The 18388-nt window shown below is 48.3% G+C and overlaps 1 protein-coding gene across 1 annotated transcript in view; it reads right to left on the bottom strand.

Moving 5' to 3' along the window:
* LOC144719116 (roundabout homolog 2-like) overlaps nucleotides 1-18388 on the bottom strand; it is a 155076-nt gene that overhangs the window by 130788 nt on the left and 5900 nt on the right. The window contains exon 2 of the mRNA XM_078594959.1: nucleotides 5343-5669. Coding sequence (XP_078451085.1) covers nucleotides 5343-5669 — 327 coding nt within the window. The remainder of the gene's footprint in view (nucleotides 1-5342; nucleotides 5670-18388) is intronic.

Here is an 18388-nt window from a genome sequence, read left to right on the forward strand (position 1 = left end):
TTTTGTCGCCGTCCCACCCACAGGTCTCCATGGCGACCCGTGCATTGTGTCCTTTGCCCGTCCATCTATCTGCCCTGCTTGGCTGTCCGTCTCGACGCCTGACACTCTGTAATTTCATCAGACGTGTGCCGACCCCCCTGCGTGGGCTTTTGTCTGTGCCACGCGTCTGCCTCAAAATCACAACCTCCTGCACCCCTTTGGGGCGTGAGTTACCTGCCATCTGTCCGACCCTACAATTAAACACCCACCCCAGGAAGGAAATACACGGGACCAAAAAAAATAACATTTTGCGCGCAAACACGCAGACGCGCACACAGGGCAGTGGTCAAAAATTGTTGAGAACAAGGTCATCAAAGTACAAAAACTCATATTACTCTTCTTTTCATACATAACCCTTTGATCTCACCATGATATCATAAGAAGTGGCTTAGAAATGAACTATCGGAACTGCGGTGACATTAGGTTGGCGCAACATCTTTGGAATCTCAGTCGCAAAAATGCTTTGATAGCAGCTTGTGTGTGTGTGCGCATGTATAAAGACAAAGATCCCCCGTATAGCCTAAACAGACTGTTGGGGCAAGTGTTGTTAGTGAGCATCTATTAAGGCCGGCACGGCACACGAGGGGGTGGGTGGCCAGCACCACGCCCAGCCGCCTTTGTCTCCCGAGTGGCGATGCTTTTACACACCGCACCAGGTACTCATGTAGGCTGAGTCGACCTAGGGGAGGCCCAGGACCGGTTCAGAAAATGGCCACTGATGTTGGTAGCCATGAGCGAGAATCAAATTCGGGTCACTGGGTTCGTAGCGTAGCGGCGCTAACCGCTTCACCAAAACGCACACACACACACTCAGGCACCCATTCATTGCACATGAAGCATAGTAATTTTTTGAACACTGATCAAGAATACATCTGGTTAAATTTGCAGAACTGCGTGTCTCCCCAAAGAAGAGCAGGGGTCATGTATCCATCTCCTCGCAACCCCACCCCCCTCCCCACACCATGAATATCTGAAATTCAACCGTCCGCCTCACAAGTGCCTGATGAACCCTGACCTCTGAACCAGGTCCACCCCCCCCACAGCCTTGGTAAGTTGGGTGATGCTGTTGGGTGGAGAGGAGAGGAGGAGGTGGAAGGAGGCAAAACGGGTTGGAGATGGGAGCTGGGAGGGGGGAAAGCATGGATAATGTGGTGGGTGAGTGGGCGGGTGGGTAGGAATAACGCATAGTGTAAGCAGTGTGGGGAGGGGGGGGTGTATGGAACGGCGTTGTTGGATGCTGGGGGCTCGAGGGCACGGGCCAAGAGTAAGGTCACGAGTGTTCTCAGCTGGCCGGCCATAATTTGCCGTGGAAGAATAGGAGATGGGACGGTGATCGAGGGAGTGCATCAATTTTTCATGAATTTTCATTTACACTGTCAGCACCTCACGTTGATCAATAGATCAAGCTGTCAGGAACAGTGCCGCTTGAAGAGGGCAGCCGCCACCGTGACCCCAGATCCAAAACCCTAACACATGTTAAATATAAAAATGGCTCACCAGAGAATAATGCAAGCGCAGCAGCCGTCGCTCTGACCCGCGATGCATACATACAAATGCTAAGTCGCCGCTAAGTTGATTTTACATCTAATTGTCAGCCGGCTTTCCCGAAAACCCCCGCAGACCGGCGACGTCACTGTCCCGCAGCCTCCACCCTTCGCCGGCCTCAATAACCAGGCCCCCACCCCGGCAGCTGCCTTGTGTGGCGCACGCTTCCAGCTATGGTGCATCTCCCCCCCCCCACCACAGCTGCTATAGGTGAGCGGCGTTCAAATGCTATTCCAAATGTAGAAGCATCGCCAGACCGATGTGTTTGTTTTTTATTCAACTCGCGCGCGGGAAACTTTTGACTGTTCGTATGAGCGTTTTCTAATCCGAAATGACACGAAAGGGCCTGCCAAGCATGCGAGTTGGTTTTTATTTTGGCAGAAGCTTGTGAACTGCCGTAACCCGACGCGTGTGCTGGGAGCTGCTCCGCTCGACTCGGAGGCCAAAACCGACGCCAACCAACGGCCCGGCAGTCCGTTTGATGTGACGCACCGCTACAAGCGGTGAAGAGTTCACTCCCAACCGCGGGCCGTGAGCCACGACGTACTGGGCCAACGTGGCCAACCTTCGCCTCCTGGGGAAGGGGGGGGGGGCCCTCGCATGGGGCTTTCTCGAGACGACCGCCGCCGCCGGCGGAACTCCAAAGGGCTGGACGCGCCCCGCGGGGGTTTTGACGACGAGCGCGCGGGCCTCTGCTCTCCCGTTGCTTTCTCCGAACGGGGGGGCAACGAAGGGGTTTGTTCCCCCGCGACAGCTGCAAGCGTCCTCCCCTTTCGGTTACCTCTCAGTGGCCGCCTTTGAAGCTGCACGTTCGACTCGGCGGCCAATTTTTTACGCAGAACCCCCCCCCCCCTTCGCTGGGGAAAAGAACTGCGGGAACGTCGGTGTGGCTGTTGCTGGGGGGGGTCCTCATTTCGAGACGTAATCACACATTCCTACAATCGTCATGCGCCGGGGGGCTGCAGGGGATGAGATTTCAAGAAGCCTACCTGTACCTGCAGAACCTTTCATGTTGGAATTTTGGGCATTGGAACTGTGCACCCGCCAAATAGCATATGTCGCACAGTTTAGGCAGAAATCAAGTCGCGTTGATGTACCAAGTCAATCGTTTAATGCTTTAATTAAAACACCCAGCATCTCAGAAAGTGGTAGATTAACCTAATTGGTGTCATGCTGAAAGCGCCTTAAAAAAAAATTGCTCATGTATTTTACAACCTTGACACATTCATATAAAAAAGTGGACGTTTTTTTTAAAGTACCCATGAAAGATCTTCTGGCTTGTTTCCACCTGAGCGCTGAGAAAGAAAAGGCATTCATTTTCACACGAAGAGCCACACACTCAGCCATATCTGGCCAGTGCATCTCTCCTTAATGTAGACTCATTGAAATCAGCACCTGCACGCGCAGTCATCAATCATGCCTGCCGCAGCCAGCGGCCCTCCAGTTATGCCCAATCACATTAAACTGAATAATCAGCACCTGCGGGGGAGTTGTAGCTTATCAAACAGCACATTTTGGTTGCGGTGAAAAAATCGAGTGTCCATAAGCTACCATTATCATATTTTACCACTGTTGTAAAATGTTCTGAAATGTCGAAAAGACAACGCAAGGACAAATCGCACACCAGTGGCCATTAATTTTGCCTTAATGCCTAGCTTAGCTCACTGGTGGCAAATGAGTGCCTCAACAAGGAGTCAATTTATTTGTAACCGGGATGGAAACCCATTGAGACACTGTTATATTATGCGGACAATATCATCATATTGACGTGGGGTAAACCGTCGATGCAGGTGCGATGGTCATGGTCGACACGATACTGTACATTCATGCAAAATAACATGTTCCGGTAATTGTTCCTGATCCTTTGTAAGTACACGTCTGGTGCTGGGGTAACGGTGGATGTGGGCTGACACGCCAACTCAATTCCAGGTAGGTGGCTAATAAGGTCCACAATTCCAGCCGATTGTTTGGGATTTGTTTTCACACTCCCGAGACCTTGTTTTAAAAATATAAATTGGCCCCCACGGAGCTTCCTCAAGGCTAAAACCAGTCTGCAATGTGGACCTGCTTGCTGCTCTCAATAAACTTAAAAGCAGTCACGTGTCTCTCTTTGTTCATGGTATTCGGAAGATTTTTTTTTAAAGCACTCAAGGCAAGAACTTCTCCGCCGTTACGAAAATAGATAACTAAATGAGATAAAATAATTATTTTCCACGAGACCTGGGAATTGGTAAAAGGAAGTGAATGTAAATGCAGCATTGTGCTCATAGGATAGTTTAGCTTTTGGCTGCATTATGCAACTGCTGGTCTCCTCTTGCAACGTCACGTAGTTTTTTTATGATTTAGTCTATGACCAAATCATCATGACATGATTGCACTCGATATCGTCAGATCCCAGCAGCTAGGGAAAGCTGAGCCTTGCTAGCACTTGTGTAGTGGGTTCCACGGAGGCAGACACTTCTAACTTGGAGGCAACACATTAATACTGGTAGGAACCTCCTGGTTACACCAGCCCACAGGGGATTAATTTGTCCGTCCGTCGTGCAGGGAGGGGCTGGGTGGGGAGGGAGGGGCTGGGTGGGGAGGGGAGGGTGGGGAGGGGCTGGGAGGGGAGGGTGGGGAGGGGCTGGGTGGGGAGGGTGGGGCTGGATGGGGGGTGGTGCCCTTATAAAACTCAACGTTTAACCTACTCACGCCGGCTTGTGCCCGCCCTCACAGTCGGGCATATTTGCGGAATACACCACGCCGCCGTTGACCCTGGCCATTGACCGAGCAACCCAACGTTCCTACCAGCTCCCTCCGCAGGAATGTGTTTATACACCCCAACAGGGTAACTACATAACTATATACACTCCTGGCGGGGTAACGACATAGGGCGGTAACCACCACGGGCAACTACTTAACCACTTAACGGGCTAATAGGACCAGATCAGCTAACGCGCTGCCTGGTCCACGATGTCGTGCCCGAAGAGCGAAGACCGTAGCACGACGGCCTTGCTCCGTCCTCGGCCACGCCCCCTTCGGGGTCTTCCCAGAAGGTTCTGGGACCTCACATCACATGTCTTCTCGGTCCCCTTTCTGGCCCCCTTCCTTATCCTCTCCTGGTCACGTGCCCTCTCGGGTTCACCCAGCCTGTCCCATATGCCATGCGTACTCTGGTGACAGAGAGAGGCTCTAAGACGCACAGTTGCATTCTTCTCACAGTGGCTAGTGCTAACACAACAGTGACTAAATATGCGTCACTACACTTGGATTAATGAACACCAGGACTTGCCACGTGTTGTAGGTGCGGGGCTCTGAGGAGTGACCATGAGATGGACGTACTGTGTGTCACCCCCTCTGATGTGTGGTGGGGTTTCTCTTGGTTCTCCGGTTTCCTCCCACATCGAACCAAACAAACATTAAATGGCATTGGCCAAACATCCCAATGCATCAGCACCCTCCTGAAAAATCACCTAGAGGTGCAGTGATGCTCTCCTGAGTAAATAATCGCCGTTGTGATTAAAGCGTGCATCATCAAAGGCAATGCTCTTCGGCAAAAAAATCCTCCCAGCTTCATTTGGCGCTGGCAGTGGAATTTAAAACACCGACCGCGGGCAAACGGGCTTCAAAGCGCGGAGCTTACCAACGACCGAGTGATGCAAACCACCACAAAACGAACGACGCACGTCCGGGTCCTTTATCCTCCCCCCTTTACCGCCTCCGCCCCCCCCCCCCCCCAACGCGCAAGCCGCAACCGACGTGTCGCGAGGACTCACTTGCCACCTCGAGCGACGCGTTGCGGCTCACGGCCTCGCCCAGGTAGTTGCGCGCGACGCACACGTAGCTGCCCTCGTCCGTCTTGGTGCGCCGGCCGTGCACGATGCGCAGAAAGAAGAGCGAGCCGGTGGGCAGCAGCATGCGGTGCGAGCGCGGGTCGTCGCGGTCGGTCTCCACGCGCTCGCCATCCTTGTACCACTCGACGGTGGGCGCCGGGCGCCCCTCCGCCTTGCAGTTGAGCGTGGCCGGCTCGCCGCGCGACACAATCAAGTCTGATGGATGTTCTGCGATGCGCGGGGGAGCGTCCTCCTGGCGCAAGCGGGACCCTGGGAAGGGAATAGAGTGCGGGCGGGTGTTTGTGAAACTACAATTCGTAAAAATATTTTCAAACTACATTTTAAAGTGCATAGCTCCAGTGACTTCTTCATGTCAGAAGGAAGAGCATTCCAGACGGCCGCAGAAGCAGATCTGAAAGCGCGCGATGCAGTCACCGCCTTTGTTAGATTGCCAGCCAAAAGCCGTCGCTGAGAGGATGACCGGAGTTCGCGTGATGGTTTATGCTTCTCGACGACGTCATGAGAGTTCATCGCGTTTAAGAGTCCTGCAATCGCTTTCTCACGCCACTGTTGGTGGAAGATCCTCCACGAAGGGGTTGCTGGGAAATATAATAATTATTCCAGAGGGCAGCCCCAGACTGCTCTGGCTGAAATTAAGGCCCGCGCACAAATAATTGAGCATTACCAGAAAATGTCAAGCTATACATTTCAATTAAAAAATGTTGTGTTTGATGTTCTCACATATAATCTTTGATCATGGCTTGTTTGAAGAAACATCTGATCTCTTGTTTTGGATCAGAGAGATGTATACAATGTTTTCTTCAATATTATTACGCTACACTTTGACACACGTTCACATACGCACACAAGCACATACGTACGATGCCTGCGGTATGGCTCCTGGTTCAATAAAAAATCATCAATCACCGCGTTCGACTGTAATATCCATCTGCGCTTAGCTGTGGTTTTGTTTGTTATGCTTTTCATTCATAGGGCACAAAATGGGTTGCCAATTATGGCACAGTAATGCCAGCATAAACTGCACTTTGATCAAAGCCCATTTGGTGTGTGAGCAACTGTAAAATGCTGCACCCGCCAACACTCTTATAGGCCTCGATGAACGCGTAGAATGTAAATAAAAATCGGCTGGACTGGACAATCCATGCATGCGAGAATACGGATCACACCAAATAAAAGTGCTGGAAGCAGCCGTTACCGGGTTGACGGCTTAATTAAGAGATGCAATCCAATAAGTCATCTTTGAAAGTCCTCTCGCATGATATGTGATAGAATTTTGACCATCAAACCAAACCCATGCGGTGGCTTTTGAATTAATAACCACCGATGAAAACTTGAGATATCTCGTTGGCTTGACAGTGCAGCTTCTCTTTGATCATTCACACTCCTTTATATTCCATTAACTCTTGCCTTGACTGTCAGATCAATATGGATAAGCACTCTAATTTCCTTGGTGTGGGATTCAAAGAGATAATTATTGATGTTAGAATTTCAATTAAACACCATTTTAAAAACTCTTCACTAAACAGGATGATTGTCAGAGATGCTGTTGTCTTTGCCCATGGCAAGCTTTGCCCTTATTTACAGTCACCGGGCAAAAAAAAGAAAAAAGTCCGAAAGCCAATTATGAGCAGTGTGTATCTGGGAGAGCTTGGGGGGAAACTGAATCTGCAATTGAATTGCGGCCAGGGAATAGTTCAAACGCTAAATATACAAGCACGTATTCCTTTAACGAGCCCAATTTTAGTCACTAAACGCCACTCTGCATTGGCTTCAGTGAAGAGCTGCAAGCCTCACTTTGAAGCACGTGCACGAGGCCTGCAACGAGCGCTGCATCTGTCAGAGGCCCCGCTCGCCCGCTGAGTCCGAGATTGTGATGTGAACGGGCGCTGATGGAAAAAAGAAAAGCCGGAGTGTGCCCTCCAAACGAGGCGTTCTTCGGGAAGCCTGGCACGAAGTGGGCGTGTGCCCGCTGTACGCTGGGCCAGGATGGATCGCTGCCAGTTCGAAATAATCTAATCGGTCGGCGTGGATTTTGTTTTGTTTGACATAATCCATTTCTGCGAGTTTGCCCTCTCCCAAGGCTGTGGTTTTGTCTGTTATTGCGCATTGAGTTGCCAAAGAGAATGAAGGAAAGGTGGGGAGGAGGGGGGAAGCCCCCGCCAATTACACCACAGTCAACCCGTCACGAAGCGTATTTTGATCGAAGCACTTTTTGGAATTCAGTAGCTCAGCAACATACGAAAGTTTACGCAGTGACTCTTAAGAGGACAGGCCATTAGTAAAGTGGGAGAGAAAAAAAAAACCTCTATGGAGAAAAATGTCACCACACACTTATTTCACCTTCCAAAATCCGGCTTCAGTGAAATACACTTTGAGCGATGGTCCTGCATCCTGAAGATGAATGAGAGTGGACTGATGTACATACAAAGAAAGCATTCAGAAAATTTCACTGAGATCCACGGAAAATTGTCGATGCTTTTTTTTTACACTTCACTGGCTTTCGCTGGTTTGCAGCCGGCACGTGGCGAACATTTTAGGTCGTGAGGAGCTGCCCTGGCGTCCGCTGTTCCGTTGCTGTTTCAATTTGCCAAATAGAAACACTGGTAGAAGTGCTTTCAGAGCTGCGAGTGTTTAACTTGCTGTCATTCAGCACTTCACCTGTTGGATAAACACAGTGACCGAGCTTTCCCATGCCGCATTGGCTCGTGATCCGTGTGCCCACTCTTGGCTTTGCACACGCACGCACAAAAAAAAGAGCCGCCCCCCCATTCGCACCAAAACCTTGAGCTTCTTGAATGCCCCAAGCAAACACAGCCCAGGAATTCCACCAGCTCACGAGGAGTGTTCCGAAAAAGCTAACTGGCGCACCTGCCTTCTAAAGTAAGCCTCAGTCGTGGCCTAGGAAAGCACCGGGCCGCCGAGGAACAATGTCAGTTGTTTCGATTGACCGACTGCAACGGACGGCAATAAAAACAATATATATATATAATGCGCCATTCAAGAGGCTAGCAAACGACCTTACAGTAAACTTGCCGTCTCGCAAAGGATGTATTACCATTCGTGTAAATAACAGGACTATTATTCGTACGATTACCAGCACGCGAGGTCACGAGGCGTGAGGCTCTGGCCAAGGGTTCAGGTTATTCATTTACCAAACACATTTCATGATGCATAGTTTTATAAATTACGAATTCATTATTTGATACGTTTTCCATGTACATGTAAGAAATGCAACGCAATGCTCATCGTGAGTTTGGTTATCACGGCCAACCGTAGCGGATGCCGTCTAATGGAACGTTTTCTGCATTGTATGAACTTCACATATATAAAATTTCGATTTAAAGCTTTCGTGACTGCAGGGATTCATCTTCTTGGTTCTTTCGGTAAAGTCACGTAGAAGGGAAGTAATAAAATAATAAAAATAAAACATAATAAAATAAAATAATTCTCACGACGTTTCGGCTACAACGCAAGCAGCCGTCTTCAGGTGAAGAATGAGACACTGCCAAGCTAGGAGCTTATATATAAGCTGGGTTGGAGGTGGAAACGTCGTGAGAATTATTTTATTTTATTACGTTTTATTTTTATTATTTTATTACTTCCCTTCTACGTGACTTTACCGAAAGAACCAAGAAGATGATTCACATATATTGTTGCCTCTTTGCCACTGACACTTTGCCTTGTAAATTGTCCGCTATGACAATTCAACGCAGCTGACTTTGGGCAAATGAAGAGTGACCTGCGGGCGCAGCGGCTGGGCAGTCGTGCCCCCCTGGCAGCGGATGCCAAGTTGGCAACGTGACATTATTAAATGCACGTTACGAGCACAGGATTGCATACTCGCACACGCGACAAACCTCCACCGATACAGCAAAGCCCGCATTATCTCTTCCCCTCGGGAGGTCCTGGGGTCTGGCCCTAATCCGTCGTTAGTGCCGCCTGGCAATACTTGCGCCCTGACGCGGACGTGGTGCTCGTAGCGCTCTTAATCGCGTAAAGAGGAAAAGCTGCCAGATCAGCTGGTCGGAGGACGTGTACGTATGTGGGGAGCGGTGGCGCAGCAGTTTGCGGCGCTGCACCTATGAACCCGGCGACCCGAGTTCGATTCCCGCTCACGGCCACCAACATCAGTGGTGATTATCTAAACCGGTCCTGGGCCTCCCCCTAGGTCGACTCAGCCTCAAATAAGTACCTGGTGTGTTGTGTAAAAACATCGCCACCGGGGAGACAAAGGCGGTCAGGCGTGGTGCCGACTACCCATCCACTTCTGTGCCGTTCCAGCCTTTATAGGTGCTCGATAACAGCACTCGCCTTAACAGTCTGTTAAGGCTACACGGGGGATCTTTGTCTTTGTCTTTAATGCGCGGCTAAAGATGCCTGTTGTCACGATCACATGGCCAGATGCTACTGCCCAGACAATGCCTGTGACCCTCACCTCGTTGCATCTCGGGAGCTAAGTAGGCTTGAGCCTGATTAGTGCTCAGGTGGGTGACCACCCCCCGTGTGTCTCAGGTGTTATAGGCACGGGGCTGTTGAGACTACGAGGTGTCAGTGGATTGCAGCAGGGCTAAAATTGTGCGGCTCATGTATCGGTTCAGTTGAATCACCAGACTGAGTCGGGATTTCTATTGAATATATTTGCATGGCGCTCCTGAGTGTTATCCTATTGTACGCATGGGGCTTCTCCTGGCTCTCCAGGTGCCTCTCACGTGATGCCAAACATCCCAATGCAGAACCCTCCTGAAAGTCTTAAGATTCAGTGATGGTTTTCCTGGACATATCGTTTGCATTATTATTATTATTATTGCTACAACCTCATATTCCAAGGCAACACAAGGTCACCTTTAAAGGAACTGCAGCTCACTACGTGGCTCCAACATAACTGGAGGACAGTTTTGAAGTCACCATTCTGGCTCGAAAATGGACTTGAATTTGTGCAAGATTTCCACGGTTTACTGAAACATCCTGTTCTGTTGGAACGGTAGAAAGAGGGCATCAGCATTTGTTTTAATTGTCAGTGCAGTCTTGTATATGTTTTCAAACGAAAACAAACCTGAGAAATACGCCACTACATTTTAGTAAGTGGAATAATAAATGTTACCTTATTCATTTGTTATCACTTTGCTGATATATCAAAAAGCGGTAACACACGCATGTCTCAAAAGTTTACATTTTTTATTTCACCAGATAGGGCCCACTAAGATATATCACTCTTTTTCAGAAGCGACCTGGCCACAAATGATAGCTCAAAGAAGTGGCTTCATCATGTGGAAATGTATAGCAGCCAAATACTCTAAACGAACGTTTCTAAATGTGGAGGAGACAACCGGAGGACCTGGAGAAAAATCCACGGGGAGAACACACAAACTCCAAATACACAGGCATCAGGGTCGGGATCGAACCCACAACCTCCTGTATACCGGGCGAGGTAGTTAACACCTCTCCACCACGGCACCACCAAAGCTGCGAGCCTTCTGTGAACCATGGGGACGTGAATGAAAACAAATATCAAGGACAGATTTGCATTGCGAGTCAGCAGCAATAATGCCCATGGAGCGGCGAGCAATGCGATCTCTTGCAGAAGAAAAGTTTAAAACAACAAAGTGGCTTTCAGCTTCCTGGGCTTCTGCTTTGCTGTGTCACGATGCTCACGAAAAGCTGTGCCATCGTTGGGCACTGGCGGATTTGCAGCCGATCTGACTGTTGTCCAAGTGGCAGACTTGTTCTTAAATCTGCATAATATCGCCCCGCTCTTCTTACGATGAGACCCAACCTTTTATTTAGATAGCTAATGTGCTCCAATGGAAAGCAAATGCACCAATTGCATTAACAAGCAGCCCTTCGAAAGTGCTTTTACGAATGGGAAAAAAGCCCATTTGATTTACTGCAGTACAACACAAGGAGCCTCTCTGCAAGCGAGACAAATGGAGGACCAGCAAATAATATTTTTCATTACACATAACAGCACATGCGTGGTGATGTAATTTGATTCTCATTGCTGCTGTGTACGGTTAAAAGTCGTGAATAGTTTTCTTCTCCAAAAGGCCTGGATGTTTTGATTTAAAGCTTTCGTGACTGCAGGGATTCATATTCTTGGTGGTCAAAATATATTTTGGATGTTGTGTGTTAAAGATCACACTGCATTATTGGCTCTATCCATACGAAGGCATCAAGAAGGACGTTGAGTATAGGCTAGTAATTACTGGGCTTAAAATATCACAGGTAATTTCAGAAGTTAATGACGTTCAAATTTAGGGTCAAATTCAGTTTCGAATTAAAAACGTGTTATATTGTTTAAAAAATATATATAATACCGTGCACCAACACAGACACCTCAATTGTTTCGAACTGCTAATGCCAGACTTAGGGATTAAAGGACACATGACGCAGTCTGTTTCCCGGAGATAGGATGGTCCATGCAACTTATAATCCCATTTAATCTGTTAATCACTCTCATTTACAAGAAAACTCCAGGCCTGTCGCCTTCCATCTGCCAGGGTTAATTCTGGGATTAACGGAATGCTCACTGGCAGGCCGATGACAAGCTAATCACGCAATCGAAACACTAATAAAACCAGCAAAGAAAAACCATGCGCCTTTCATAAGCACCCATCCCAGGGCCGTGACACCGCACGTCACTTCCAATCGCCGCCGCTCCATGCCCCAGTGGCAGGAGAGCAGAGCGCCGTCATGACCCGTGATTGGCGTGCGACAGAGTGCGGAGGTGAGCGGCGGCGACAAGACGCAAGAAAGGAAAAAAAATGAAAGACACGGGGCGAGACAAAACCACACGGACCGGTGCTGCTGCGGTAAAAAGGAGCAAAGAGATTGGATGAGAGAATGTAGAGATGGGATGGTGATGAAGAGCGGAAAATGACAAACACAAGTATAGCATGGTCTGTGTTGTTACAGAGAGAATCTGGACACAAATAGAAAGGTGAGAAAAGGAGAGAGACACAAGCAAACACAGCAGCAGCAGCAGCAGCCACCAAGAGAGAGACAGAGTGCAGAGTAGAGAGCGAGTGAGAGCAAGATAGGGAGAGAAAGGGGCGAAGAAGCGAGCAATTGAGATAGAATGTGAGCGACCACGGCAAAAAAACAGAGGTAGAGGACATGCCTCTGAATGAAAGGGGCAACGCAATATTATTAAGCTCAATAATCCAAGGCAAATGTGATTATGTTTAATTTAATTAGAAATACACATTTTAAATAGAAGCGGGGGGGGGGGTGGGTGGAGGAGCAGGAGTGTGTGGGGGGGGGGTCATTGGGGGAAGAAGTATGAGAACATCTGCGTCCAAGTGTAATGAATTGAGTGGTGCAGGAGAAGCAAGGGCAGAGTGGCGCCGCATTCCCAGGCGGAGGAGGAGGGAGCAGGCCGAGCGTGTCGCTCTCGATGGCTTCTGCGCCTCGCCCCGACAAAACCACTTCGCCTTATCGGCCATTTTTTTCCACCGCAGGGAATTTTTGTGTGTCCGCCGGTTTCGCGTAAACGGGGGGGGTGGGGGGCGGGGGGGCGTTTCACGAGCCTCATCTCTCACCGGCATCGTCACTTCACGAGATGCTGGGGCCAGGCCCTTTCTAGGGCTGTCGCAACATTTCAGCCCAAATTGCGTTCGGGCGTGGATGGATGCTTAAGTTATTATTGTGTGATATTATTATTATTTTTCAAGCTAGATTTTGCCCAAGGGCCTGATTTTCTGTGTTCCTACCTTCATCAGATTTTGATTTATAATTCAATCTGCTTGTGACGGGGTCACCAGGGGGCACGGTACTTGTGCTCTCCGCACCCTGTCATCGTATCGCTCCAGGCCAAAATAATGTACGAAGGACAGCGAAAAAAGTTCAAGGAAATAGATGCTGCAAGTACGATGACACACCATTAATGCCACGTTTTTTCATCTCAGATGCCACCAATAATGTATTGTACACGCTGATGTATACAGCGTTTCACTAAATTAAGATTGAGGCTTCATAATAAGCCGACCACTGCCACCGTGACTGCTTTTAGTATCTCGTTCTCAAAACTTCTTGACTGTGCCTCGTATGCGCCAGTGGGTTCCCTCGGGTCTCACGCTTTATTGTATTCTAGGGAAGAGAGAAAAAAAAGCTTTCATTTCATCCTGGGGCAATTTAATTTAGCCGAAATGAAAATTATTTATCTTCTTCATATTTGCAGAAATAAACTTTTCTCCGCTGTCGTGGGAGCCAGGAGAAGAATGATTGATTTAATTATTAATGGAAATGCATTAGGCCAATTCAGACGAGTAAGGGAGGGGGGAGAGCGAGGTGGGGGGGGAGAAGGGCAGTCAGCCAGGGAGCCTGCCGCAGTCGACTGCCTATGCACAGGGTGGTCGCCAATATCAACAATCAACATTTACGTACACTTGGCAAACATTGGCATGACCTGATGGTTGCAAATTAACAAGATACCGGGCGGCCGACATTTGACACCCATTCGGGTGTGCCAAAATGCAACGGGGTTCCCTTTTTAGCCTTCACTTTCCAATTTCTCAAAGCACAGCTCATCCTCCCAATCTCTGGGTCTTCCAACCCACGCCAAACCCGCCCGGCCATACTCCCCGAAGGCGCATGCCACAAACAACTCATGATTGTGATACCTCTAATCAATCTATTGGGCTCCCCTAATAGGTTTTCATGGTAATGCCTCAATATTGCCTTGCACCTGTAATTACATCAGATGTGGCCTTGCACAACATTCTTGCTGCTTTCAATTGCGAGGAATGCAGCTGGGGGGTTACACGAGACGCTTCACAGCTATTGGCATTCAGGCTCAGTCCATTAGCAAGAACCGTTTTGCCATGGCTGCATTCACAATGTGAACACAATATTTGCTCCGCTGCTGAAAATATATTTTGACCACATTTGACATGTTTGGGAATACAATGCATACCATTAACCCCCAGGCTGCCTGGCAGATCTGATAGAGTACAGGGCTGTCACTACGCCTTAGGTATGCCAGTATTCATGCTTTGCAATATTCAGCTGTGCTTTTATTGCTTCTATACACATTACAGTTTTATGAGACGTAAAAACACAACTTTAGCAATTTTAAGGATTTATTTTCGTCAAACGGTGGTTGAATTGTGCTGGCAAAAAAATGAATGCAAAACTACATTATCTCTGCCACCATCATCACCAGCCCCAAATCGCTCCCACTCCCAAATGAGAATCCTCACTACCCTCCCTCAAATATCCTGCTTCCTCCAGTGCCAATTAGGCAGAAATTGGCTCAGTGAACAGCTGCTTCAGGCCTGTGGGACTCATGCCGCAGGGCAGGCCAGAGAAGAGCCGATATTTGGTTCGTATGAATACAATCAATAACTGTGCCTGACACCTGAAACATAAATCGGCGATCTCGCTTGGACATTGTCTGCAAGTGTTATTGCACGATCGCCTCCTGTTTTTCATGCGTGAATCTTTATCTTCATTTTTCCGAGGCCTCGTGTGTGCCACTTGGTCCAAGGCCACCAGCGGTGGGTCCATTTTGGCCCGTGAATTTTCCTTCATTGCAGGTGGTTTTGAAACCGTCCAGTTTCTCTGGGCTATATGGGCGTCTTTAGTGGTATTTTGGTCTCACCCATGGGCTTACAGCCCCAGGGCCAGATCTCAAAAATCATTTGGACAGGCCTCATGGGGTCTGTGCGCCACAGATGGCTAAAGCGGTGTCCCTGAATTGAGAAGACAAGCCGCCTACATTGCAGCAATTATGTCATAATTGCACTCGGAAATATGAGCGATTGTGTGTATCATACACCATGCACACTGCACAGTACACTGTATATTATTTGCGCATGAGGCCACATATTTGTCAATAGCTGTTATTGATGGAAATTGGCTACTTCCTTTAGAAATAACATGTTGCACACATGGTTAAACCAATTCACATCCCTTCTGAATTTGTATTGATTCATTCATTGACCTTGGTATTGGCATGTCAGGCCCTCTGTATCAATGGGTTATAAATTATTGACGAATGATTACTTAAATATAAATACAAATAGCCAAGGTGCCTAAACTGCAAGTGTTTTAAAGCTGAACATTTATTTTTATTTTTTGGGGGGGTCTGGGAGAAATTGTGCCACAGTGCAGACTCACCAGATCCCTGATCTTTTAAAGTAGCATCTGTCAGACTTGACTGCACTAGTGTGTGGCTTGACCACAGTTCCAAGCAGGCCATTACAAAACGTGCCTTTCATATGCCTCAGCACCTTCAAAAAACCGTTTTTGTGCTTTCAAAAAAATTCAAACCAGCTGATCTGTTCTAATGTGCCAGCGAGGAATGCATGATTGGGGGGAACCGCTATGGGGGTTTTAAATCAGATGCCACCTTTTGTTTGTCGCAGTCGCCCTTCCTGACCTCTGGTGCCATCCATCACGTGTCTACTGACCGCTGGCTGCCTCCTTTTTCCCACGGAGGAAGTCCGACCCGTACACAGAGCAGTTCCGTCCCGTGTTACTGTAAAAAAAAACTCCCCTACACCACCAACCAAACTCGACCACCCCCTCACCTCCAACCTCCCCACGCCTCTTACAAACTCCTTTTCACATCAGCAAGAAAAAAAAATCAAAACCAGACAAAACATAACCCGTATACTCCCCACCTTCCCCAAACCCCTCATAACCATTCACGAACATCGGTGCCCATATATACAAGTTTGTGACTTATCGTCAGAAGCTGATAAGGAGGCTCAGTTTTAGTCAGAGAAGGAACGACCTTAAAAAAAATGAGAACTGCAATGTTTACACTTTGTAAACAAACTGCCAGTCCAGAAACTACAAAGGATAGCGTGTTCATTCGAACTCGAGAGTATTTATTCTTTAAAAAAAAGTTCCCTGCAAGCTGATTTTCTTCAGAGTATGCAAATAATTGATTCATTACCAGAATGACAATATCATTCCCTGTTTGCATAAAGCATACAGTGTTGTTTATAATGCCATATATATTTACACAAACAATGCATACAAATTCAACGTCTGTAAGCAGTTTAACGGATTGAGTGGAGGGGCAGACATACAATAGCTGTGTTTATTTTTCAAAGGAGACTTGAAATTATACACATACTGCATGCAATGTATGCAGGAGATGTATACATACGTACTTGCAATATGTAAACACGTTTTTTTTTTACTAAACTGCACCAAGAATCCTAGAAAGATCACAGGGATACATCAGGAAAATTTAATTCTAAACGGACAGCAAAATAAACAAACATACGATGACTACAACAAACAGGCAACGTTGGTGACCTTATAAGTCGGTTTTGATAAACGTATTGCGTCATAATCTACGTTCAGGATGACATGTTTTGAAATGTTCTACGTGCATATCAGAGGTTCATTGCAATGCTAGTTTTTATAGCACAACTTTTCCATAAGCCCAAACGCCTGAGAACTTATTTTGACCCCTTCACCCAATTACCAAGTGGTGTTGGCCCCACTGTGAAAGTGAATAGATGGAAATCCACCACGACCTCCGTGTTATCTTTCCATTAAGAATGCCAGCTTCACTTTTCCATCGCCGTGTGTGCACCCTAGTCAGTAGGCGAGACCCTTTCTGGGTCCCGCCCGCCTCTGTGTATGAATTAGAGTTATTAAAACACGAGCCTCCTCCTTACTGCTGCACCTTCAAGCAATCGCCCGATTACTCATCATCCCACAAGGAATGCCCCGCACAACCACATATGCCCCCCTCCCCTCTTCCCCAACAACAACCACCACCACCTTAACACTTGCCACCACGCTGGGACCAACACGTGGGAAACCTGTAATTACTGCTCTGTGGGACCTCAGGAACGAGGACAACACGATGATGATGATATAAATAAATAAAATATTAACACGCTCGGGTGGTGGGAGCCCGGTTGAAATGATGATGGGGCTACCATTTCGAGCCCATACACATCAACCAACGTGCGCTCACACACTACTCTATCATTCCTTCCTGCGCTTGCTTGCATTATTATTCCGTCTGCGCTTCGGATGGCCACGTGTGAGCAACTCCATCAATTGCTGCTAATCGAGTCCTGTTCATGCCTGCGACCAACTCGCTCGGAATGCGGCCCCCGATCTCGTCGGATCTCGGCAATGTTAATCGGCATTTTGATTCCTGGACGGCGCTTAGATGCATGACCCTCAGTGGGTGTTATAGGCCGTTGTTGCTGCTGCTGCTGCTGCGGGGCTACATTGTGAGCATCAGAGGGCAGTGCAGCTGCATCCAATGTTGTACTGTGCTTCTATGCTGCCCCCCTCCCCATCCTCCGTCTTCACCAAGTCCTCCACATCTGCCAGCCGTGGTGAAGTATGGTCAAATAAGCCACGCACGAGCCGCGCACTGCGTCGGGAGGCCTCTGGGCAGCAGTGGATTGACAGCAGTAGAATTGTTTACAATGCTGCACACGGTGTTGCTTTATACGTCGAGTGAGGGGGGTACCGTATTCTAGACGAAGCCCTCTTGCTAATAATATCGGTAAATCTCGCAGCATTTGTTTAACACGCCTAACTGAAGGCCCAAGAGTTTGCTTGCTTAACCAAATGCCGCCGCCACCGCCGCCGCATAATATTGGTCTGGAAAGCCGATAGGCCGATGGACTAAGACAATATTTATGTTGTGGGAGACACGGAACGGCGAGGGTAAAAAAACAAACAAAAAAAGCCGAGTCGCTTCTTCGCACCCAATTCTGATCGTTATCGTCGCGGGAATGGGCTTCCCGCCGGCAGGACGCGTTTATTTACTCACACAACAAACCGAGGGAAGAGGAGGGGGGGGAAACAACGAGTCGCAGGGCATCAAAAGGAGGGGAAGTAAGTTAAATAACGATCGGGACGCGCGCGCAGGAAGCGAGCGAGGGTGTTCTGGTCCGAATTCAAGGAACGCGTGAGCGGTCGGATCAACATTGGCCTCAAGGCACACACAGCAGCAACATAGGAGAGTTGTCTATCTGCTGTAG

The sequence above is a fragment of the Lampetra planeri genome, chromosome 5 (genome assembly GCF_965212315.1).
Source record: "Lampetra planeri chromosome 5, kcLamPlan1.2.h2, whole genome shotgun sequence".
Classification (NCBI taxonomy): domain Eukaryota; kingdom Metazoa; phylum Chordata; class Hyperoartia; order Petromyzontiformes; family Petromyzontidae; genus Lampetra; species Lampetra planeri.